Genomic DNA, 27,345 nt, shown 5'->3' on the forward strand with positions numbered 1-27,345 from the left:
GCGAATACTTTCCATGTGTCTCTGCTCAAGCCCCTTACTTGCAATCGCTACACAAGGGTATCCACTCCTCCTCCGCCCTTGGTAGTGGGTGATCAAGAGGAATACGAAGTCCGTTCTATCATGGACTCCAAATTATCCAGAGGTGTCTTGTCCTATCTCGTTGACTGGAAGGGTTATGGTCCAGAGGAACGTTGTTGGGTTCCTGCTGACCGGGTCCATGCCTCTTGGTCCTCTTAAGCCGGGTCCTTCCCGCTCGGTGCGCGGTCTTCGAGTGGGGGGTACTGTTGCGGTCACCGGCCCGCCGAGCCTCACGGTCGTGCCCGACCGGCACGACCGCTCCGACTACACGAGCTTACCTGCTCGTCGGCGAGCCGGGAACCGCGCGTGTAGTTCTTCCGGGCATCACGTCCGAATCCAATATGGCGCCGACCACGTGGTCGCGTCTATGGATAGCCCCGCCCCCGAGAATTATACTAACGTGTGCGTGACGTCACGACGTCAACGCACACGTACGTTCTGGGGTCAGAGGTCGCCCTCTGACCAATCATAGCTTAGAGAGGGGTATTTAAACCCCTAATTCACCCTAGTACTTTGCCATGTCGTGGTTTCAGTTTCCTGGTTTCCTGAAAGTGCTAGTTTCGTGTTTCTGATTTCCTGGTATCCTGATCCTTGGCGTTTCCCTGGTTATTCTGATCTCTGGTTTCCCTGACTTGGCTTGTCTTATCGGTATTGAGTATTTTCTGGCTTCCTTGACCTCGGCTTTCCCTTTGACCATTCTCTGTCTCTAGCGTATTAGTCCGGCCATTCTAAGGTCCGGTTTACGCTCTGTCCTGTTATTTTTCCTTTTCTGACTTATGTATATGTTTACATAGATTCTGCGTGCTGGACCACATTACTAGTCGTGACAATAACATTGTAGCAGAGTGTTATTTCTTCAGTGTTGTCACATGAAAAGATATAATAAAATATTTACAAAAATGTGAGGGGTGTACTCACTTTTGTGAGATACTGTATACACACACAGATAACACACATATATACACAAATAACACATGCACACAGTTAAGACATACACACATATAACACATACGCAGACATAAACACTCAAAGACTACATTGTATATTTCTAACCACACCCCTGCTTCCAAATCTTTTTTGGTTCAGGAGGGTTGCTTCCCTGGGGTTCAGTGGCATCTGGCTGAGTGTGATGAGAGTCTTGGCAAGGCTTTCCCTCCTCTGGTCCTGGCTTTCAGACTCCCTCCTCACTGATGCTGCCCTCTCTATCAAGTGCCTCATTGGTAAGCTGGAAGGAAGTCACTTGTACTTATTTCCTCACAGCCCCATGGCTTCTCACAGACCAGGGAGCCCGGTCGCGCTGTTAAAGGGCAGTGGTGCTTGACCGGGCACCTGGTTAAAGATGTTAGGCCACCTGATAGGCCCCCTGAGCTTGTAGGCCCTGGTGCAGAAGCTGGTGCTGCTGCACTGGCAGTATTACCACCACTGCAGACCAGTGATGTATTTTGGTTTTGTGCTGCCCTAGTCATGACAAAACGTAGGCACCCCCCAAATCTATCAACACACACGTTGACTGACAAGTACACACTCTCACTGACAGACACACCCATTCACTAACAGACACATATGCATTCACTGACAGACACACATGCACACTCACTAACAGACACACACACTGATACACTCACAATTTTTTTTATTTTTTTTTGTAATTCTTTATTTTTGGAATTTTTATGCAGGTGAGTACAATATCGTTTGTCAAAACGCCCCAACAGCGTACATACTTGCTTGCATGCATATATTTGTATAAGGCAGTAGCATAGATACCTTAATCGGTTTTAACAGGTATAACTGGTACAACTTTAGAAGTCTATAGGATATATACATGAGAAATATTCAATCACATTGAGCCTTACATTGGGAAATAAACCGTTATTACAGTGCGTTTGTGATGCAGGGATACGTTATTTGGTATGGCATGTGTTTCATAACGTACAATTAAGAGGAACATCATTGCAGGGGTGAAGCAAGGTAAAGGTATCCTCTTTTTGGGGTATACTCCCCGGAGAGACTGTCACAATTTTTGTAGGTTTGTGGGGAGTTCAGTACACATTTGGTTAACTAGTACATGAAATCAACAAAATAAAGAAGGCGAGAAATGAGAAATACGTAACAGTTATAGTGTTGGGAACATGCTATACAAAATGTAGGCCCAGTGCGAGCTAAGGTAGTCTGTCTACTATATTGTGCCATGGTAGGGTCAACATGCTTGTGACTGTAAGCGTATGCGCCTGTTCAAAGGGTGTGAAACGTGTTAGAGATGGCTATCATGTATAATGAAAACTAGGAAGAAAGGTCTGAATTCTGCTACAGCATGGTAGCTTAAGGTGACAGGCTAATTGGCACCTAAGGGGGGCATGTTAAGTTGGGGTTATCCGCAATTACGAGGGTCCCTCCAGGAGAGCATGGCTGCCCTGTAAACCTCTATCACGCTTCTGGGGATCATTACAAGTAACATATCAAGAAACACATGACAACCATTATTTGAGCGTCAGATCTCAGATCTGCTTTAGATCTTTGAGGATACAGTTGAGTATACCTTAATAGGAAGCAGACTCTGTTAAACTTTTATCTAGTGGTAGAGTAATATGTCTGATTGGTTTATGCTCTTAGAGCAAGGCCTAGGCTGTGGACCACTTATTTTAGTTCGTGTCTTTTGGGGGTGGGGGGGGCGTTGGAGAGGTGGTGTACTTTAAATATGGGTTGGCATTACAATAGTAAAACATGGGCAACGGTTAGGCGGAACATTAAAACAGTGAAACAGTAAAACATCGGATGACATACCTCGGGTGTCAAAGGTAAAAATAAGAAGCGGAGTACACGCTGTTTAGCAGGTTGGCCTTGTTTGTGTTGCCTGGTCATATATACCTTTTAGCTGAACTAAGCTTGTTCTAGGGTGGCAAGCTTTGTGTTAGACTAGTGGCATTGTGTGTCGCTTTTGGATGACGCTAGATTACTGATGTGTTGTGTTACAGCCGGTAAACCTCTGGTTAAGAGGACCCTATACATGTGGGGGCAAGCTGGCCTAATCAAGCAACTATCGTTAGTGTCGGGGGGGGGGGGTGAAGGCCATGGTTAGGTGTTTGTGTCATCTGGAGTGCGGTGGTGGTTTGGAGACGGGGTTATGGCCCTTCCGGAGTGTCCGTTAGAGTCCATGAAACTAGAGTCCCAATTACAAAGTCTCTAATCAGGAGTCGGTTTCTGTGAGGCAAGCTGAGTTGCAGATCGGTAGTTATTTTCTGCCTGGTGCCGCGTACTCCTTCAGGTGGTGAGTGCTACATACGGGTCAGGCGTACCGCCTGTTGGCACGAACGGGATGGATCTCTCCGGATCCCACGAGAGTTGATGGGCGTTTGCCCTCTCGATGCCTGCTGGATTGAGGGTGTCTGAAGGCAGCCCTAGCGCCTGCAGGAGCGGGGCTGCGTCCTCCAAGTCCCGGATCCTGTGGGAATCCGGTCCCAGCTGTACAGAGAGTACATGGGTCGTCTGCCACCTGTATTTTAAATCCCGCTGGCGTAGCAGTGCGGTGAGAGGCTGGAGGGAGCGCCTCCAGGCCAGGGTGTTTCTCGACAGATCGGCGAAGAAGCTCACCGCCATCCCCTCAAATCGGTGTGGTGTCTTGCCTCGCAAGGCAGCCTGGACTGCCATTTTGTCCCTCCTGTCTTGGAAAGTCAGTATGACGTCTCGCGTGGCTTCGGTCGGCGCTGTAGGTGGTTTTGGGATTCTAAAAATGTTGGTGAGGACCGTCTTGTGAGCCTTTGCAGGTGGCAGTATAGTGGCGAGTAAACGCTGGGTCACTTGTGGTAGCTCGGTATCGGGGATCGTTTCAGAGAGCCCTCTGAGTTTCAAATTATCTCGCCTCCCATCGTCCTCCTGCTCCGCCATCCGATGTTCGTGTAACTTTTGCTGCCGCTGGAGGTCTCGGACAGCCTGTTTGAGTTCCCCCAGTTCCTGGGTGTTGGTGCCGGTTGTGCATTCGAGTGCATTTAGGCGGGTTGTCAGGCCTTTCAGGTCACCTCTTAAGGCCGTGATATCCTCCCATAAGTCTTTGTGGTGGCCCGCAAGTAGCCTCGTGAGGACCGCAATAGTCACCGGAGCGGTGTCCGGGCTGTTGTTAGTCGGCTGGATCGGCTCACTCCGTATGGGGGCTGGCAGGCATTCCTCCCCGGATAGATCGTCAGAAAAGTCGGAGCATCCTCCGTGAAGCGCCGCCATATTAGCCTCGTTTGCCACGCGGGCCTGTCTCCACATATCACCAATTGTGAGTCCCGGAGTGGGTTTTTCTTTGGGTATTTTTCTCGTTTTTCGCCCCATGGCACGCAGGGGGTTATACAGTGTCGTTTTTGCGGTTTTAGGGCTTGCAGCCCGGTTATTTTTCCGTTTTTCCTCGTTTTTGCTGCAGAGCTCTCAGTCTATGCGACCGTTCGGCTCGGCTGTCAAGCTCCGCTCACAATTTTTTTTAAATTATTTTTTATCTCAATCCACCCAGCCTCCTTACCTTTTGGGAGTGCTGGAGTGGATTTTCTATTTCCCTTGGATCCAGTGGGGATGCAGTCACTGCCGGACGGGCAGATGGTCAAAGCAGGTGGTGAGGGAGCTTTGATCTTCTTGCGCAGCTCCCTTGATGCTGGAGCTAGAGTGACATCATATTCTGGCTCCGACATCACTGTGGTGCGCACAAGGGAGCTGAGCAGCAATAGCTCGGGGGACAGTGCACCCTCGCCGCCCGCCTACAAAATGAGCAGATGCCAACCTCGGCAGGGCCCCAAGGTGGCCAGCTGGCCAGCTCTGGAACCCCTCAAGGACAAGGGTGTTTTGTAGGCCTTGCGCTGAATACAGTGGTGCTGCAGACTGGACAGATAGAAGGAAATTTTCTCACCCTGGTGTGCTTGAGTTAACACATACAGCATTTAGAGATATAAAATCGGGTTGTGATGGGCAGGTGGCTTACATAACTGGTGACTCTGGGGGGTACTTTCAAAAAACATGCAGGTCCAGTCAGAAAAATAGTGTTAGTCTTGTATGAATGTATGCCAGGCTGACCATCTGTTGTACTGGTCAGCTCAGTAAAGGGTTGTATGTGCACAGGGCACCTATAGGCCCATTGCACTTCCAATGATGCATTGTGCTTGTTGAGGACAATTTCCAGATGCAGGACACCAGGGAACAAATTCCAAGTTGGTGTACATAAAGTTTACTGCCATTTTTTTTTTCAATTTAACCGCTTTTCTTGAAAAATAATTAGGGATGAATTTACAATAGTTTTGTGACTGGCAAATGATTTAACTTGCAGATTGCAGTAATCTAATGGACAGATGAACCATTAGAACATCGACATATCAAGTCAAGCTTATATTAACTTCTAATAGGTTATATATATATATATATATACAAATAAAAGTACAGAGTCACAGCGTGTTACCCAAATAGATACCAAAAACACTCAAAACACCCGTGTGGTAACCTCTCTATCCACACTAAAAATCACAGAAAGTCATATACATACAGTGGGTGGAATGATTCGGTTCAGGGTTAAATATGATGGTATTGGGGTAGATGAAGTAACTGTGGAGATAAAAGTGTACAAGCACCTAGTGCAATATTGTACTGTGTAATAATACTTCAACATACAATGTATAACTCAGTACTCACAAGGAGGGAGCCAATTGGAAATGGCTCAGTCCAGACGCCTGTGGGATAGTTAGAAGGGATCCCACTCCCTTCCAAAGTGCAGGTGATGTTCTGCAGCTCTCAAAAAGGAATGTCCACACCAATATAGAATTGGGGACTAAGTCCTTTTATTGATAAAGTTAAAAGTGGATATACAGCACAGTAAAATAAAATCAAAACAACAAACTTGATAAAATCCACTAAAATCGTACTAAAGTAAATGAGTCCACTGTGGGATAAAAAGGATTACTTGCAAAACGCGTTTCGCCCAAGTCCTGGGCTTCCTCAGTTGCTAAGAGTGTCCTTCAGATGCTTTGTTTATATACCCACTTCAGAGGGTGCTTGTTTCCGGGTTCGCGCCGGTATCTCCATTTCCGGTCGCATGTTCATGACGCACTTCCGGTCCACGGTCCTGTTGTTGGAACGCATATGCGTTCCAAATCATCAACAACTTTATTGTTCTTTTGTAAAGTCCAATGAACATGGGGGATATCCAATTAAATGTCCACTTAGTAAAATGCATAAAGGAGAAAAAGAAGGGTTAGCGATCTTCATAGATGAAGCATCTAAGTGACCAGAAGTACATAAATAAAGTCAGTAATGGAAATATGTGGCAATAGGGAAAATAGTAGACCTATTGAAAAAATGATCAGCAAGTGTCATCTTTCATAAGTAAAACATTCAAAAAAATGCAGCATTTAAAGATACATACATAAAAATAAATAATGTGGTAGGAAACTTGTAATAAAAACATAAATGAGAGTAAATGATTTTTAAACGGAGATATATATATATATATATATAGTCAGTAAAGTCTAGTCTTCTGTATGGATTCTACATTACATGAACGTTCGTTCCCTTATAAAGTAAATTACAGAAGATGTAGCCATGTACGAACTGGATAGGATGTTCCCCAAAACTATCACTTTTCCATATTTAACAAGTTTATACACAGTAAATAATTACTGTTTTGAGATGGACAAAACATGTCAAAATACAGAGAAATGGTTTAACATGTATACATTTGGTGATCCATTCTGCATGCCCTGAAGCCCAGAATCCAATGTTTCTCATATTGAAAAAGAACTGGGTACACACAGAAACTCACTTTGCTTGCGGACGCTGGTTGTTAAATAGATTCAATAACAATAGTTCAGCCCAGAGACCCTAGTGATAGTCTGAATAATGCCGACTGATAGACTTCGAAACTGCAAAATGTAAACAGTGTTGTTTTTCAGAAGCGGCAATCTTTTCATTTACAAGTCTGCAGGGGAAGTGTCTATGCCTCAATCCCACTTCATTAAATGATTCATTAAAACAAAGAAAATCTACAGGGTTATTCAGAAGCTGGGTTTTCTCAGTCCTGTAGGGTTTATGGGATATGTAATCGGCTAGCCATGTTTTATTCATTTAGGAACACGAATTAAACTACTCTACAAGCTAATAACATGTACTAGCTTTATTTATGTTTTTTTCGTAAATGAAGCCAAGTAACAGTCATGAATTTGCATAGAACAGTAAAACACAATGCTACAAGGTATAACTGTGAGACAAATAATTGGAAATTGCAAGAGATGCTTAAGGAACATTCCAAACACCATAGATACGACAGTGTGCTACAGGGGTAAAAGAGCCAGGAGTACCCTGGCACTCCCTGTTGTAAGTAGTCAAACCATTTTGGAACAGTTTGACTTCTTAACTGGGGTCCCTTCCTCCTGTATAGAAACTTCCATTATATCTCCTGAGCTAAGTGCTGAAGTGCAAGGATAGCTGATTGGCTGAGATGTAAGCTGAACGCTCCCTGCCAATGATCTAAGCCATGTGCCATCAGCGTTATCACGGAGATAGAGCTTTACCTCTCTCAGAAGCTGTAATGGAGGCAGATAGCATCACCCAGCAAACCCCCGCTAAGAAGTCAAACTGTTTTGACTAGGGTGGTTTGACTACTTTCATTGGGGTGAACCCAGGGCACTCCTGGCACCATAACTACTGAAGGGCACAGGAAGCTTTGTTAATGTACTTGCGAGACTTAGGTTAAAGATATGGATCAGAAATTCTGATTCAAAATTAGTATCAATGAGAGAAATGGGTTTTAAGAAGATAAAGGCTGAAGTGGTGCAATAGATGGTGTAAAGGAAAGAAGGGAAATTTAAAGAGAAAAAATTACATTAGCATGGAAAGAGAGACCTTGTTACATCTTCCCTGGCTGTCAACCAGGCATCTAGTTCTTCTTCTTGGCAGTTTAGTTCAATGGCACTAAACTCAAGAGGCAGGCAATTGCTCAGGGCACCTGCCTTGCAAAGACTTTTCATTGAGCTGCACTGAGAAGTCTGTGATTGGATATCGACAAAATTCTGGGCTGGGGAAGAAGGAGATGGCTTGCCAAGGCTGCAGACAAGACATCTGCAACTTTTGCAAGCTGTATTTATTTATTTTTATTTGGGCAATGGAGTATCCAATAAAGTGTTGGACAGAGAGGTACAAAGAAAATTATGACCTGGTAAAAGGTTTGGATTAAATGGGAAAAAAAATATCTGGCTGGGGAAGTAAATGGGAACAACTGAGATGGAAGTCTGGACAAAGTCTGGAAAAAGAGTATTGCTGCATTAGGGTCTTTTCCACTAACAAAGGGGTTAAAGAGCTATCCTGTCAGAAGAATGAACCCATGGCTAGAATGCTGTAAATTCCACTGCTAAAAATAAGCTTCAAAATGGATATGGTAGTGTATTACGGACACATCTATCAGTGAGACTATGAGAGAGATTTATCAAAGTTAGGTTATGATCTGTGCCTTTTCTGAGATGTTGTTTCTGGCAGGCATTATCAACTCTAATGGTTTTCTCCACAATTTATTATTTTAGCTTTTCAGTATTTTTTGAGCACGTTGGTTTTTGTGTAGCGCATTCCATTTACTACTAATTCTGCCTTTTCTTTTACCAGAAATCTATTTTTTTCTGGCATTCTCTTATACCAATTTCATTTTGGCAAAGAAAGCAAGGAAGAATACTCACAGAATATTTACAGAGTATTTTTTAATGACCGTGGATTCACAAAAATCTGTTGGGTTATACAAAGAAGAAAAGTCACAGATTACTTACAAACACTTTACAATTGAACATATATTTGAATACCCACTTCCCCTTACATCCACAAAATTCACTTTTCAGAACCCTCTAACAGGACTGGATTAGGAGCCCATTGGGCCTGGTGTGGGCAATTATGATGGGCCGAATTACAGAATATTAGTGACAGAAAACACTAAAACAGTCATATATCTGTTGGAGGTGGTGCTGGAGGAAGCCCACAGGATGCATTTATAAAACGATGCATACCCTATGCTAATCCCTCGCTTTCATCTCTCAGCTAAATCTATACCCCCCAACATTGGTGTCCCATGAAGGGCTAGGTAAGTGGGTAAAAGGAGTAAAAGCAGGTGGGCTAGTGACGAACATGGTGCAAATGCGTCTAATGATGCACTTTACACTTCCTGGGGACAGTTCCCTGGTGTTCCTCGGCACTCACTTGTCCACTAATCTCCTTCCCTTTTAGTTGCATGCAGGAGCTCTCAGTTTGGGACAGAGTAAAAGTTGGATGTGGTGAGTGTAGAATTAAGAGGACATGCCACACTGTTAGCAAGACCAAAGCAGCAAGAGCATTTGCACAGTGTGCAAAGTCCACTTAACTAAGTTATGGTCAGCCTGTCCACACAAGTTCTGTTCCTCTACATCCCTCCTAAGATCCCATACTTAATACCCATGGTACAAAGCAAGAGAATGTGAAAAATAGTCCAAAAAAATCAATGGGCCTATTCCACGGCATGGACCGGGAGCATTAGTTCCATTAACCCCTATGTTGATCCAGCCTTGTCTTTAAGAAATCACACCTTACATCTCATGTAAATGTGCGATGAGAATATGTACTCTCTGGTTGTATATTATATAGTTTGAATGTCTGATAATTATTGTCTGAATGCCAATTTTTGCACTTTAAAAGTATTAGTTGTTCTTACTGTTGATATGAAATGACTGATTTCCTTTGAATTCAAAGTATCATTAAATTAGGCTTTTTTTTCATAGAAAGGCTGAGATTCAGATTGTCGTACATTTGGACAACAAGAGATCTATAACAGTGTTATAAAAGATTACATCTCTGATCTGTCTTGATTTCATAGTATTTACCTTATTGCTTGTTCTCAAGGGGTAACATTGAAAGAAGAAAACAAAAACATACAGTGTGTTGTGTTGATATAGCCCAAGTAACAAAAAACACTGAATGATTAGGTTCCAGGTTCTATGCCCTAATCGTGAGAACATAACAGTTCTACCATTCAACAACAACTGTTAGCAAATAAGCAATTTATACACTGCACAAGAGTCAGCACTAGAGAAATCCATAAAACAGAAAATAAACATGGTTGCTATTGATACACATACTTAACCACATCACTGCCAATGATGTGTGCACACGTGATGAATTTCATTTTGCACTGCACTGCCGAGATCAAGAAGCAACTCAGCCATTCATATTTTTCCACCAAAAAGGGAAATGCTGCCAGTTGAGATGGGAAAGGAGAAAGGTTAGGCTTATTGACTCTACATACGGTTTACTCAGTTCTTTGAATGGGGAGATAGTGATAGGCTGATCCGTTTATCAGCAGTGCCAGTCCTATGCTTCCTGATTGAAACTTTGGACCGTCAGAGAAAGTTGCATAGCTACCAAACAGGTGCTGCCTTCCAAAGTTTGGGTTTAAACCATTCGGAAACAGTTTAACCCTTTAAAGGGAAATTATAGGCATCAAAACAACTTAAGATTAATGAAGCAGTTTTGGTGTTTAGCTCATGCCCCTGCAGTTTTACGGCTTAATTCACTGCAATCTAGGAGTTAAATTGCTTTTATTTATCTCCATGCAGCCGTAGTCACACCTCCCCTGGCTGTGACTGACACAGCCTGCATGACAAAAAAAGGGTTTAACCCCTTAAGGACCAAACTTCTGGAATAAAAGGGAATCATGACATGTCACACATGTCATGTGTCCTTAAGGGGTTAAAGGGACACTCCAGGCACCCAGACCACTTCTGCTCATTGGAGTAGTCTGGGTGCCAACTCCCACTACCCTTAACCCTGCAAGTGTAATTATTGCAGTTTTTCATAAACTGCAATATTTACATTGCAGGGTTAACTCCACCTCTAGTGGCTGTCTATTAGACAGCCACTAGAGGTCACTTCCTGGGTTCTAGCACAGGTTTCCTGTGCTAGAGCATCGCTGGACGTCCTCACGCTGTGTGAGGACCTCCAGCGTCGCTCAAAACCCCATAGGAAAGCATTGAAATGATTTTTCAATGCTTTCCTATGGGGAGACGTAATGCGCATGCGCGGCATTTCCGCGCATGCGCATTAGGTCTCCTCGGCCGGTGAGCGAGATTAGTCTCGCCCACCGGCCGACGTAATCACTAGGAGGAGCGTCGCGGAGGCGGAGACAGCGGCGAGGGACATCGACGCTGTCCCAGGTAAGTGACTGAAGGGGTTTTCACCCCTTCAGTAACCGGGGATTGGTGGGTGGGAGGGAGAGGGACCCTCCAGTGCCATTAAAACGGATCGTTTTTCTGGCACTGGAGTTTCCCTTTAATTTTTAAGCAGATGTTAACTTATATTAGAAGTTTTTATTTTGTGCTCTGTAAATTTTACTTCAATCATACACAGTTAGCTCTTGTCGGATTTAGAAAGCTATTAACAGAGCATGAGTTAAAAAACAGTAAATGAAACAGACTGCACAATAAAAAAAGTTTAAACTTTAGATGTCTATTTACAGGAAGTATTTACAAAGGCTGTGCAAATCACATGCAGGGAGGTGTGACTAAAGCTGCATAAACAAAGTGATTTAACTCCAAAATGGCAGAAAATTGAGCAGTGAGATTGCAGGGGCATGATCTATACACCAAAACTGTTTCATTAAGCTAAGTTATTTTTTTTTTTTTGGTACGTATAGTGTCCCTTTAGGAGGTTAAACTTTTTACAAATGGTTTAAATCCAAACTTTGGAAGGCATCACCTGTTTGCTTGCCATGCAACTTTTTGTTTTTTGTTTTAAGTTGATCATTTTCCCAACTTATCTACAATTAGTCATTGACTGACCTAAGATAACTTTTCAAACCAAGCTCAGAATTTAGTGAATAGACAGAAAGGTTTGTCTAACCAAAAATGCAGATCCCCCTCTGACTAGAATTTACTCAGCAATATGCAGTATACTGCAGTTTTGGTTTTACTGACAATTCAACAGTTACTTTTCTTTGCATCTTAGACTAACCCACCCCCAACACAATTACCATGTCCATATATTCGACTTGTCAAAATTGTTTAAAAGTGTAATGAGTCAGCCTGCCAAAAATAAACTTTATGGCTTCTATTCTAAAGAACAAGTCCAAACACTCAGTGGAAAAAAAAGTTTACCCTATGTCCTACTACTACAATAGATAGAGAGAGCAGAGAGAAAAAATGTGTATTTGAGGAGCGCATGTTACATTTCAGGAACTTAAATTGACAGATCTAATGAACAAAACAATCTGAGCAATCCTAGCAATTAGACAAAATCACCTCTTTATACAGTTTTAGGGATGCCCTTTACATCCATTATCCAATGCGATTTATTTTCATGAAGAAGCTGTGTTGTGAGCCAAGTCAAATACCATAGGTATGACACGTACCACTATAAATGCCAAGCATTGCAAGGAGGTATTCAGCCTATGCTAGTGAACTATGGTAAAACATATACAGTAATAGATACAGTACATTAAATATGTAAAAGATAACATGATAGATGTATCATGGTTAATATGCATTTTGTTTATAAGATGATATAAAATATGAAATGTATTTAGAACTTTTTTTTTACTAACAACAATATCTAGAACGCTTTAGAAAGACACAAGAAGAGAGAGAGGGGAGACATGTTTTATAACTCTTCAATTAGTTAAATAAATAGAGAGAAGTGGGCATATAATGAACATTAAGAATCGCTAAAATTAGAATTTTATGATTATTGTTTTAAGGTTAAAGGACCACACCAACAATGCATAGGTTTCATTTAAATAAGGTAATTTTACACCTCTGAATCTACAGTTTATTTCTGTGCTGCGCTAGAAGAACCTTCGATGAGAAACGTTCAATTATCTTGAATTAAATTATTCACATGCTGATATAAGGTATTATTCACATGCTAATATAAGGTATACTGAAGACTCCATTACTTTTTTTGAAAATAGCTTCATTCATGCAATGAGCAAATCTAATTGCTGTATGGTTTGGACTGCAATCAATAGAGATATTTAGCAATCATGACAGGTCACTTGTCACTAAAGGGTTAAGTAGTTTTCAGGCAAGAATGAATTTACAACAATGACTTGTACAGCGCTACGGAACTTGCTGGCGTTATATAAATGATAAAATAATAATAGGTGATTCCATATCTCAAGCTATGCACTACATCTCCCATTAGTAGTCTAGGCTAGGGGGTGAGTCAAAAGCGAGATTGCTGTAAGACACTCTGCAGGTTTTTTCACAACACACTGAATTTTTGTAAATTCAGACTGAATGGCTAAATCTTGTCTGAAATAGCAAAGGAGGAGAATTTCTCCAGATCAGCTATTCTTTCCTCAATTTTGCCGTTTAAAACCATTGCAGAATTATAGCTATCATAACCAAACTGTGAATATAGAGAGTTGGACATGTTTCCAAAAACGGCTATTTTGGTCTAAATTTCGCAATTCTGTTTTTAATTCACTGCAATTTTGAGTTTAGTGAACATGTGAATGTCATATAAGGATAATGGTGTAACACTAATTATGCATTAATTCACTAAGTGTTAAATACCAGTGAATTGAATACCACATGGCAAAATTTAAGCTACAATCAATAGCCAACACGTGAATATAGAGTCATTTTTTTCCCAAATCTGCTATTTTTGTCAAATTTTGTAAGCAAATTTTTAGTTTACTGCAGTTCCATATTTAGTGTATAAACGTCTGGGTTCCCTACAGGTATTGGGTGGTTCCTAATTTGTGACTCACCCTGCATAGCTACAAAGAGACTCAAAAGATTTTTTGGTTTGCTGAGAGCTGACAAATAGCATCTTTCCAAACGCTGGTTCAGTATAATACAAATTGTTAATTTAGAAGATGTGGGCCCCATTCTGTAAACTATCACAATGAGGACTCTGCTGTGTCACATGATCCAACACACTCACTGCTGCTTAGTCTATGAGGTTAATTGGGTTACAGAAAATTCTCATTGCAGCGCGGCATTAGAATAAGTGCATTTTTTTTATAATTGGCCTCAGCTAATTAGGGAAACTTTTCACCTCATGCTAATATCATTTTGAGTACTGATAAAGTGATTTTGAGTAATACCGTGATATATATATATTTTTTCTACCTAAATTAATAACCTTGTTATTTGATGTACAATTCCCAATTTCTGATATTTATTGCTGCTTTAGGTCAAAGCTGCTAATAAAAACAGAGTTATTCGCTTTAGTTAGAATTCAGACAGGCTTATGTACTATAGTGAGAAATTTCAGGAAGTCATAGTGAATTTCAAATTTAAAGGGACACTATAGTCACCAGGACCTCTGCAGGCTCAGCAATGTAAACACTACCATTTTATAGAAAAGGCAGTGTTTACAGTGCTGCCTAGTAACACCACTAGGTGCAGTCACTCAGACAGCGACTAGAGGAGTTTCCTATTTAAGTGCTGATTGGTGGAGTGTGGCGTTTTGGCGTGTATGCTTAGTAGCCTCACAATGTTTTTCTACGGGAAAAAATAGATTGGCTGAGATCATCAAGATTGATAATCTCTGCCATGGAGGCGAGGCCAGCCACGGCAAGACCAGCAAGGTGAGGGAGAAAAGTTGAGTGAACTTCCTTATTTTTTTCACTCTGAGGGGGCCGTGGAGGCTAATAGGTTGCCCAAAACTATAGTGTTAGGCAGGCTTCCCCAAACTCCAGCCTTCCAGATGTTGCTGAACTACAACTCCCATGATTCCCAGCCTATCTATTTCATTCATAGAATCATGGGAGTTGTAGTTTAGCAACATCTGAAGGGCCGGAGTTTTGGTAACCCTGGTGTTAGGACTACATGTCTGTATGCCTTACAGTATAGTGTACCTTTAAGGCCAAAATAGCTAAACTGGAAGAATTCTCCAAGTCACATATGCTCCAGTTTGGCTAGTTTGGTCTAAAATGAGAAATTCACTATGAATTCCTTTACATTCTCACTTAAAGGACCACTCTAGGCACCCAGACCACTTCAGCTTAATGAGCTGGTCTGGGTGCCAGGTCCTTCTAGGGTTAACCCATTTTTTCATAAACATAGCAGTTTCAGAGAAACTGCTATGTTTATGAATGGGTTAAGCCTTCCCCCTATGTCCTCTAGTGGCTGTCTCATTGACAGCCGCTAGAGGCGCTTGCGTGCTTCTCACTGTGATTTTCACACTGAGAGCACGCCAGCGTCCATAGGAAAGCATTATGAATGCTTTCCTATGTGACCGGCTGAATGCGCGCGCAGCTCTTGCAGCGCGTGCGCATTCAGCCGACGGGGAGGAGAAGAGGAGGATCGGAGGAGGAGAGCAGGAGGAGATCTCTCCGCCCAGCGCTGGAAAAAGGTAAGATTTAACCCCTTTCCCCTTTCCAGAGCCGGGCGGGAGGGGGTCCCTGAGGGTGGGGGCACCCTCAGGGCACTCTAGTGCCAGGAAAACGAGTATGCTTTCCTGGCACTAGAGTGGTCCTTTAAGTAATAAACAATGAAAGTGAATTCAAAGTGAATTTCATATTTAAAGAGACATTTCAGACCAGTAAAGCACTTCAGCTTGCCATGGTGATTTATGTGTAAGTTGCTTTTTATGTTTTTCCTTTAACAAAAAGTCAAGTTTTAGTACAAATTGGCACTTTTATAAATAAACTCTGCTACACCATTCCTGGTTGTTAATCAGACAACAGGTCCTGCTACTTCTTGGTAGTTTAGCTCAGTGGAGATGTTTTATTTTTGGGTTTTGGCAGTGGACTATCCATTTAAAGGCACCCATCATGCCCCAAACAAATTATGCTCATTAGATTGAGCATAAGATTTTATCTATACATTGTGCTAGTAAATGTATAGATTAGGGGAAAAAAAACCTATTTAAAATAGTTTTTTACTCCCAGCTCTCAGTCAATGCCTTGGCGTGCTGGCCCTAGGAGGAGCGGAACACAGTACGGAAGTGGGGGCCACATGAAGAATAACACCGATGAAGTATTAAGATGGCGGCAGGGGAACAGAGGAAAAGTGAGTAAATTCTTATATTTTACATTGAATACACCTTGTATCTTTGTGATATTTGGTTTATTCAATGTAAATGGGAGCGATTTAAGGGAAGTTAAATGTTTCATTACAGGTTCACTTTAACCCCTTAACCCCTTAAGGACACATGACATGTGTGACATGTCACGATTCCCTTTTATTCCAGAAGTTTGGTCCTTAAGGGGTTAATGTCAAAATAGCTGAACTGGAAAACTTCTCTAAACTAGCTATGCTTTTAGTGTGGCTACTTTGGCCTTAAATTTTTAAATTCAATTTGAGTTAATATTAAAGTCTCATTTTAGCATATAAACCTGTAATACTTTGCTGGAAAATTGTGGGAAAATACCATACGGAAGCTGAATGCTGCATCTTCATGATGCAATGTTTTGCGACAAACTGAAAAGCATCCTCTAGTCCAGTTATGGCTAACCTTGACACCATAAATTGTTTCTGGACTACATTTCCCCTAATTCTCAGCTAGCTTTTAGACTCTAAACATCTAACATGCTTCCAGATCTGTTATTTTTGCCTTAAATTTGAATTCCCTTTGAGTTCCTCACATTCATTTGCTTCATGATAGGCAGATACAGCTCTCTCTCTCTCACAGAGTGCTCTTTTCAGCTAATTTTCCTACAATAATCCCACATAATGGCAAACTGCAGATATCATAGACACAGGAAAACAAAATGGAGGCACCCAGTTATAGAGGCTCTGCACAAGGAAGAAAATATAAATTAAGGCAAGTAGCTCTGTGGGCTGGAGTCAAATAATTATGAAGTAAGGTGCAGAAGTAAATAAAAACTGCATTTCAAAAATAAATGACAATGTTGCTTTAAGCAGTGATCCCAAAGCAATTAGCTGATTCTCTTTGGCAGAGACTGGGGTCTACACAGCAGCATCTTTCATACGCTGCCCAACAGCATGAAGATTGGACATCTGTTGAGGAAAACATAGGATCTAACAATTTTATCCACAATTGATGTAAATCAGGTGTTTTTTTTACCAAAAAATAGAAAATCTTTGGTCAATTCCAGAGAATTTAGAATTAAATAGCGAATACATCTGTTAGTGTCTCACCTGTGCTTATAGGTTGTTATCCCTGATTCCTATCCTGCTGGGGAAGCGTTTTTGATTATGTTGGGTTTAGGAAAACATCACAAGTAGATAAATTTGTCAAATTCATCTAATTCTCTATTTTACTTATTTTTGCAATTTGGATTTCACATTGTTACAATTCAGTCTGGTGATACAATTGGTGGGGTGTATATTTCACTAACTAAAGTAGGTATTTATTCAATGATTATCTGAATGTCCAAAGTGAGACCAATCTGTGTATATCGCAAAGTTTTGTATTCTCCAAATTGGTTATTTCAGCCTCAATTTTGCCATTTGGATTTCAGTTCGCTACAATACAGACTAAATAAAACCATGTGAGTCACTGACCTCACGTAGAATGCATCATAGTGTATAAACAAAAAAGAGACGAATACTGCATGCTTATTAAAATCCTGGTGCAACCAGACCTAGGGTTGGCTACCCCTCTTGTAATGGTTGAGCAATAATTGTAGTGTAGAGTGCAACGTTGTGAATTGATCCTTCAGTGCCTGGGCTACAATTTTTGTAGAATGCTTAACAAACATTTACATCTTAAATAGTGACAGGACAACCATCTTCTGCCTTTCAGAATTCAAATAGCAAGCTACTCCTTTAACAAGGTAACGCTATACACTTTTTTTTTTTATTGAACTTTAAACCAGGTTAATAATGCTGATGTGAATGACCTTGTTTTTCTAGTCCACAATAACCATGTCTTGCATTATATACAATAATCCTAAAATAACATGACCCTGCGTTTTCTATATCCATTAAATCCGTTTTATGCAAGGGAAGGTGCATTATTTTATTTTTTTAAAAGCAAGTTAAGCATATTTATTTCCTAGTCAATGTGAATACAATCTTCCTGATTAAACCCTTCTCATTAAACATTATTGTCGCTCACATTTTTGGTAAACAAAGGGTTAAGAATTGCATTCTACAACCTCACAAAGTGAAGGACTGCATTGTTCCATTTTCCACAAATAGATTTCCATATCACCTCTTATGTTAGAGATATTTTGCGAAAGGCGCCTCATGCAGGGCAGCAGTAATTTTAATGCCTACCATTCCATACACATTTTCCATTTGTAGAAAAAAAAAAGTGATCTTGTCTTTTTACTCAACTCCCTACATGAAGATATTTGTATTGCAATCATTTGAGAACTGTACAACTATATGGGAAGCAAAGCATGTGTGTTCTTGTGGGAATGATTGGGAGACCAACGATTAGTCTCCATTGGTCCTTACGGGCCTTTCACCTCATTGTAAAAATGTTTTTTTTTTTTTACATATATGTGTGTGTGTGTGTGTGTGTGTGTGTGTATATATATATATATATAATTTTTTTTGTTTGTTTTTTTTCATATAAAAAAAGTCTTAGAAAAATAAATTTGGTTTGAAAGCTGATTTAAAAGGGAATGTTTTTCATACACAACGAGTAATAATGGAGCTGATAGTACTTTTTAAATGACACCACATTATTCGGTTTTGCAGAAACTATGAGAGGGGGAAGAACACAAAACATTTGTACCATAACACCAATCCTATTTTCAAATGGAGAGGGGCTTATCCATAACTCTGAAGTATGGATACCCCATTGGTTTTACTTGAAAGGGTGCATTATGTGTGTCTGATGATGACCCACTGCCTACTTACATTCATAGAAACAAAAGTTAGGAACATTCTATGCAAATAACTTCAGCTTTAAGGTTAAATTGTCCGTTACTGTAGGTTTATTTTATAAAAGTTATGATTTCAAGAGAAATTGCCACTTGTACAAATCAATCTGTTTCACTTTGAATATAGTTCAAAGCAGAGGTGAGGGCCTGCACCAATGTCAGTGCTGGTATCTGTTCAATTAGTTGTCTCCCAGGCCTCTAGCATCATTAGCAGTCATTTGGGCACCAGCATCATAAACATAGTTGCCAAGTGTCCCGTTTTTGCCGGGACAGTCCTGGCAAGCTGGAGTCTGTCCCGGGCAAAATTGTTTTTGCAATTATGTTTTAGTAGTATAATACAGTTAACCCCTTAAGGTCACATGACATGTGTGACATGTCATGATTCCCTTTTATTCCAGAAATTTAGTCCTTAAAGGACCACTCTAGTGCCAGGAAAACATACTCGTTTTCCTGGCACTAGAGTACCCTGAGGGTGCCCCCACCCTCAGGGACCCCCTCCCGCCAGGCTCTGGAGAGAGGAAGGGGTTAAACTTACCTCTTTTTCCAGCGCCGGGCGGGGAGCTTTCCTCCTCCTCTCCATCTTGATGGCGACGTCATCGGCTGAATGCGCATGCGCGGCAGGAGCCGCGCTCGCATTCAGCCAGTCGCATAGGAAAGCATTTACAATGCTTTCCTATGGACGCTTGCGTGCTCTCACTGTGATTTTCACAGTGAGAAGCACGCAAGCGCCTCTAGCGGCTGTCAATGAGACAGCCACTAGAGGATTTGGAGGCTGGATTAACCCTCATTATAAACATAGCAGTTTCTCTGAAACTGCTATGTTTATAAAAAAAAGGGTTAATCCTAGAGGTACCTGGCACCCAGACCACTTCATTAAGCTGAAGTGGTCTGGGTGCCTAGAGTGGTCCTTTAAGGGGTTAAACAAAGGAGGAATCAAGTTACAAGGCACAGTGTTGTATATCAGAAATTAAATAAAATAATAAATATAGATATATCTTTATCAAGACTGAATAATTGAAGTACAGCCCAAAATATCAGATAGCAAAATAAAAGTAAGCACTGTATGAGATGCTGGCTCAGCCTAGAGCATTTGAACACAGAAATCATTGAGGGCACTATATATTTATGTGTGTCTACATTATAAGTATGTTATCCAATTTAAACCACGTCATATTTTAATCCAAGGTAGATTCTCATATCGTTTCCCTCTGGATTATAACTGTGTGAAGTGCATTAGGGCATGTGTTGGCAAAGCAGTGCAGGAGTGAGGGACATGTAGGACCTGAGCAGAGCCTTTGCTAGTCCAGTACGGTGTAGGTTTGTGCATGGGCCAGGGGCACCCAATCTCAATGTTCTCCAGGCCTGGAGTGTTCCACTGAGATATTTCCTAATCAGTTAGTAGTCAGTATGTATGATGTCCCTGGAGGTGTTTACAAGTGACAGCAGGATGAGATAATGCTTGTGACAGTCATAACATGTGCCAGTTGTCAGTGGTGGCAATGGAGACACAGGAAACAGTCTGTGTCCCTTAGGAATGCAGAGATCACTGTGAATGTCCCCTCATGGTGTGTATATCATACCGAAAGAGGCTATAGGGACATATGATGTCACAGCTCACATGTCCAATTCATACATGGCATGATTGCATGACCAGAACCATCGACACAAAGATCTGTGTTTTCTGTGCATAGAAAAAAAAAGGCATTGATTTCAATGATTTGTACTTCCAGTCCTCCCCTCAAAGGTAATATACTGCATTTTTCAACTGTCTCCCCCTGATGCACTGTGTTTTCCTGAAAACATATTTTCTTCATGCTGGTTGGCAGTATATGACGAGTTCTGCCTTTGGAGTATGTAGAATTCATATGCCACAGTAAGGAAATACACATTAATCAAAGTAGCCCCTTGCATATCACTCCTCGAATGAGTAATGTCTTTACTTTTTGTCTTTACATTTTGCAATCCAGCATGTTTTCATGGTTTACAGTTATGTTTGTATATGCAAGAAAACATGGTGGCTGTTTCAACCCTAACCTCCAAACCCCACTATTGATAGCCCTAGTTCCTGTCTTAAACCTGTTGGCTTACTTCGTTTTTTTGGCCAATCAGCGAATGGCTTGCCTATTCAGTCTACACTGTTCCCGCCTAAATGAGTCTGACAATTTTTTTTGCCTCAGCCCTAACAACAATATGGGCTATTCAGTCTAACAAAACAAAATGCTTTGGGTGCAATAATGAATCAAATGGAGATTTATTTATTTTTTAGAACCGAAAAGAGAAGGTGTGCTCAACATCTAATATTGTAACTGTAAACATAAACAAATTTTAGGCAGAATTCTTAAGCTTGGCCGCGTTGGCCTCCAATCTACAAATTCCATGACGTTCTCCACAAATCCCAGTTTAGTTAGTAACAAAAATGTTTCGTACACCAAAACAAAACACTGCTCTTTATCACTTTGTATAATGATGATATGATACATACTAAAGGGTGTCTTTCAGTAAAATATGGTAGGAGACCTTTTATAAAGCACAGTCCTGAAAAGTGTGTATTTTACTATATTTTCTTTTTACCTCTGCCTAGGGCTCCTGCAAAAAATAGCCACCCCAAAAATCAGTCACTGTGATAAGTCTTAAAATATATAATTTAGGAAAAGTGTAGTTTTGTTCTTTAACAGATCATTTAACATTATGGGCATTATTTTAACTCTAAAAAGACATAAGGGTTTACTCAGTGACCTGAGAATTGTGGAGAATTGACATAGGAAATGCAAACTATGGGTCAAAACTATCTGCTCTGCATTTTTTAGCTCCTCTATTTAAGCCTAAAAATGTAGTTTCTTTGTCAGTTTGCAGTTTGGCAAGTAACCCCCAAATCAACATACGTTTTCTCCATTTACTCCCAAAGCTAAAATGAGTGAAGATTTCACATTACACTGTGATATCAGGGTGAGGAAAATAGATGTACTTCACACAAGACAAAATAAGGTTACGTTGGAGCGGACATTTAGATCCCAGAATTCTAAGTTGTTCTACTTTAAATAAACCAATACAGCAACAATCAACTCAAGGGCACATTGGCCTCAATATAACTCCTGCCATGACCTTTTTATGACTGCATCCTTGCTATTTAAGACAGGATGCGTCCTATATTGGAAATCTTACTCAAATCGCAATGGCTGGCCTTTGTCGTCTACTTAAAAACCCAACAACTGTTCACTATTTTAATGCACGTCCTCATTCCAGCTATATTTTGAATGTCTGTTTGAACACAGAACGTTCTCCTTATGGCAATGTGATCAAAGGGTCAAGCTGTATTTTGGGATATTTTCTTAAGCACGCATGTTAAAAAAAAAAAAAATGTTAAATAAAAATGCACTGTGATGCCTATCAGCATGGGAATAAGCAGATAAACGTCTTCATGTGAAAGAGTTTAGTTGTGAAAATGTGATGCATGTCACACAATGAATAATGTCTGGTATGGATGTCGATTGCTGCAAATAACCCCTTAAATGCCAAGATGGATGCGCAATACATTGCTAAATTATTCTCCTTCAAAATCTGCATCAAGTTTACCTCAATTCCACCTTCAAATGGGATACTAATATACTTTCAAAAAAGAATCCATTATACAAGGTAGAATTAAATTCACGGCCCTATACATGTATTAAATACTATCCATATTTTGCTGTTTACACATATTAATTTATGTCAATTAATTCAAACAGAATTGCAAAGGGATCACTTTGATTTATTTTTTTGGATATTTTAACCTAAAGTTTAAAATGTACTTAGCAATTCTTTATAATTTACAGAATACTGAGGACAACAACCTTACAATGCTTTACCTTGTAATTTCTAATAGAGAAATAAACGTCAAGGTCATTGCAAAGGTTAACCCCTTAAGTACCATTATTATTATTATTATTATTTATTTATTTATTGTTAAATCACTTTATATGATGATAAGCCTGGTGCATGTCATACATTTATAAGGGGCTATTGACAATCAAAACTATTTCTATCAATAGCACAGCAGCTCTTAATTTTGTTTCTAGGGAGCCAAATTAAACACCTTAAATTAGCATTTTATGCCTACACCCATATGCTAAAGGCTATCCTAGCTATAAGATAAGGCCAGGGACTAATGCAAGCATTTAGAAAATTGGGCAGACTAGATGGGCCGAATGGCTCTTATCTGCCGTCACATTCTATGTTATAAATAACTGCAATAAGTGGTCCTTGAATCTCCAAACGAGTGACTACCTGCACATACAGAAAAAAATTCTAACTCTGTATCAATATATGAATATTTAATATCAACCTCCATCATATGAACAAAGTTTGACTTTTGTCACTGGCTTGAGAAATTAGTTGAAAGCTTGTTTGAGCCTGTTTATCCATAATAACTTATTTCCTGTTTAAAATGTGAACGTTTGTAACACTTTTGTTTCTTACATACTCCTATATCCACATGTAAAACTATAAAGTGAGGAAGCATATGCTTGAGCTATATAAATGCCAGTCAAAAAAACACATAAAAAAAACTCAACAATATTGATCTGCCTATTGCCTATTGGTACTAAGCTAGGACCCTGATTCTTGTTGATGCTTTAGGTAGATGTTGGGACCTTTGTTCTGGCAACAGTAGCATAGTTTGCATTTGCCTGACTTTACACACTGCATCAATTGTACAAATAAAGAGTAATATTTCAGAACAAGTCAGGCCAAGGGATATTGTATATGCTTTGACTCTTTCACTGTCAGCTGAGTAACTAATACACCGCTGTAAAAGTGCTCATATAACCAGCTGGTTAGATACAGTTTGTCCATGCTGGTTTTACACCTGACATGTCAAATGACAACACTGAGGCTAACAAACTGTTTTAAAGCTCTCTCTCTCTGTTTTTATTGGAACCAGCAGGGCATTGTTACTTGCTCATCCTGAGATGCACTTTATATCTTTCACCCCATTCATCACTCCCTCTCAGCACTGTTATAAAAATACATTGCCATGGGAATTGATAGAAACACACAAGCACACACAGAAAAATGCAGCTATTTAGTCCCTGTTCCTGAATGAGAGCTAAGTTTATGCCTTGTTTATAGTGGGTTAAGTGTGCAGCAGGCACCACAGATATGAGATCTGATGAGCAGTATATACAAGGAGAGGGGGGGAGGAGGGGGGTGAACTGACTAATGGGATATTAAATATCCTCAAACATGCATTTTCAGTCATGTACTCGCAGCTTCTAAAAGCCAATAATGCTCTGGACTTCCTCTATTTAATTTCCATGGGGGGCTTTAATGACAGATCGATGTTACTTTAGCATTGTCTATGGTAGTATTGCATCTCCTTAAAGCTGCAGGAATCTGCACCCAAGATACAGAATGTCAAATAGATTATACATTTTACTTTCCCTCTTAAAGGGTCAGAGTAGGATACTGGAAGGAGGTGGGACTTCTTAATAACAGGAAGTTGCTTAAAACAACTGAAAATATTTTTTTTATTTTTTGTGTTTTAACTTTCATTCCATCCTTCTATTGGAGTTGTATTGTACTGGGGAGGGGAAATAACATAAATAGATATATCCACTAGAACTGTATATCTGTCACAATTCTTTATTTTATATAAAAATGCTTTTTAAACCTTAGATCTGCGGAGTTATGTCCCGAGAAACCAAATCCTCAATCATCATCTCGTACATCCAGTGAGTCCAAGTTAACCCATTCATGGCTGCATGGTTTTGAGCTCTACTGTAACCAGAGTCCCTGCTGGGATCATTCCATATTAACCCATTCATGGCTGCATACGTTTAAACTCTGCTATAACAGGAGTCCCTGCTGGGATCATTCCATATTAACCCATTCGTGGCTGCATACGTTTAAACTCTGCTATAACAGGAGTCCCTGCTGGGATCATTCCATATTAACCCATTCGTGGCTGCATACGTTTAAACTCTGCTATAACCAGAGTGCCTGCTTGGTTCATTCCATATTAACCCAATTCATGGCTGCATTCGTTTAAACACTGCTATAACCAGAGTGCCTGCTGGGATGATTTCAACTTAACCCATGCATGACTGTATAAATGCAAACGTTACTATAACCAGATTCCCTGCTGGGATGATTCCCTATTAACCCATTCATGCCAGCACCGGTTACACTCTATATAGACAGAATGCATGCTGGGATAACTCAACATTAACCCATTCATGGTTGCATAACTATTCTGTAGCCAGAGTGCCTGGTGACTTAATTCCAACTTAACCCATGCGTGTCTGTATAAGTGCAAAGTCTGCTATACCCAGAAGGCCTGCTGGGCTAATTATGTGTTAACCCATTCGTGGCTGCAGTGGAATAAAGTCGCTTTAGTTACTTGGTATAACCAGAACGTGTATGTGTGGGAAGGAGCTCAAGTGTAAAGAGTGAAATATAAATGCTTTTAACCGTGTGAAGAATCTTATCTTTATATATCTTTTGTTTCCTACCTTTCAGATTTGGTGAATTTTTTAAAGGGTTGTCTGGTGAGGTCATGGTAGGATCTATAGCTTTGGGGTTCCGCTGATATACCCTGAGCTCTGGTGGTCCTTGGTCCAATCTGGGCAGTGATTGGCACTGCCAACACAGACTGGTACTTGTGTAGTTTTCTTTTCAGTTCCTGTATTTCCTCTTCTTTCTCCAGCAAACGGTTCTCTAGGTCCCTGATCCTCTCCTCCTTCAGCATCAGGATCTTCGCAAAGTCCTCCTCCAGTTCACTCATCCTCTCCCCCTGTGATAAACTTGGCTCTCCTGCAGTAGTAGTCACTGTATAACCAGCGTTCCAGATGAATGAAGTCTCCTTGTTACAATGTTGCCAGTCCCCCCTGCCTGCTGATCCTGTAGAAGTTTATTCCTTAAACCACTGATCGCTGCTGGGATGGTCTACAATGGAAAGGAGGGTGAGCTAACTGAGAGCACTGCTGCTGGGTGAGGAAATGGTAATCCACAGTCCCTTCTGGGAATGGGTTATTATCTTTCATTGAGAAACCAATTACAGTTGTGAGACCTCTCTCTCTCTATGATCAATCCCACGAAGGGGGAAGAATCAGCATCCCTGTTTCAGATCTCCTAAAAGTGTGATCACAGCAGACAGCCTCTATCTTCATCCCACCAAAATCACACTCCACCACTCAGTGGCCAAGAGGAAAAAGAGAATGCAAAATGTAACCAAAAAAAAAGAGAGAGAGCTTTGTGGCACTCAAGTCTTGGTCCTTGAAATAGAAACAATTACCATGTGATCTTAAGGGTGACGCAGCTCCTTGTAACTGGATCCTGGGACACTGGAAAAACCACAAGAAAACCTTTTTATCTGGATGAAACCCTCCACAGATAGAGAGCCATGTCTTTCTGCTGGTGGCCACCAAGTCTGATCTGCTTTCTGTCTGCTGGTGGACTCTGAGGAAGGTCTACCTCTGCCCCACAGTATAAGACAAGCATGTTCTTCAAAAACTACTAAAATTATCCAGAGAAAAAAAAAACACAACAGGATATAATCAAATATGGTCATGAAAAGCCAAGTTGACGGATGTAGAAAACTATGCTTTAAAGAGGGCAACAACCAAGTGGGAACCAAAATCTAAAAAATAACTTAATCTGAGGTTTAGTGACCTTTCAGTGATAATTTGGGAGAATATTTCATACTTCCAGTTACTGGTATGTTATTCATTTGGTTTGCACACATGTGAAAGTGTAAAAAATGGCTCATGTTTGTAAAAGCATGGAGGTAGTAATCAAGGTAGATTGGAGAAGAGAAAAAATGTATGTATGTATTTTTCCCCCGTTTTTATGACAGTTGTGTTTGTTTCCATCAATAAATGATAGTTTTATTTTTGTGCTGAAACTTGTTCAATTGTATTTTATCCAATAACTTTGAGTGGATGATATGAAACTTATTTAAATACATTTTTGTTTATTATACCTAATGTGAGCAAAATGAAAAAGTTTGTTTTGTACTAATAAAAATGAAGTCTTATAAAATATAGGAAACAATGTTTAAATGTGTGTTAGTTCAGGAGACCCAAAACGTATCACTGCAGGCTATATTTAAAAAAAAAAAAAAAAAAAAAAAGTAATGCTACTAGGGAATGGAACCAGCAGAATTTTTTTTTCTTTTCTTTAATGGAAAGAGCGACACCTGGTGTTCACATTGTTTAGTGTTGCATTCAAAAGACTTCCTGAGTAGTAGTTGTTGTTGGATAGAATATTAAAATGCAAATAAGATAAAAGTCAATAAATAAATGAATAAAACAGGTTATCGCCTTAAGAAGTCTTGTGCTTATTGCAAATAGCCCATAATGTGCAGATTCTTTAGTAGAAAGTGATGAGACCACCTGTCAGACGTATTGTGAAGTTATATATAATTTGAGTTTTCTATACATGTATTTGTATGGGCAGGTGAAATACTTGAGCAAGGGGAGAACTAACAGCTGCAGGGATTTTCTGAAAATCATTATAGGTAT

The 27,345-nt window shown here is 40.4% G+C and overlaps 1 protein-coding gene across 1 annotated transcript in view; it reads right to left on the minus strand.

The window, feature by feature from the left end:
• Positions 1-26,137, minus strand: part of PRKG1 (protein kinase cGMP-dependent 1) — a 927,484-nt gene extending 901,347 nt beyond the window's left edge. The window contains exon 1 of the mRNA XM_063435055.1: positions 25,336-26,137. Within this exon, the coding sequence (XP_063291125.1) occupies positions 25,336-25,607 (272 nt within the window). The 5' untranslated portion in view covers positions 25,608-26,137. The remainder of the gene's footprint in view (positions 1-25,335) is intronic.
• Positions 26,138-27,345: the final 1,208 nt, after the last annotated feature.

Source organism: Pelobates fuscus, chromosome 10 (assembly GCF_036172605.1).
Source record: "Pelobates fuscus isolate aPelFus1 chromosome 10, aPelFus1.pri, whole genome shotgun sequence".
Taxonomy (NCBI): Eukaryota; Metazoa; Chordata; class Amphibia; order Anura; family Pelobatidae; genus Pelobates; species Pelobates fuscus.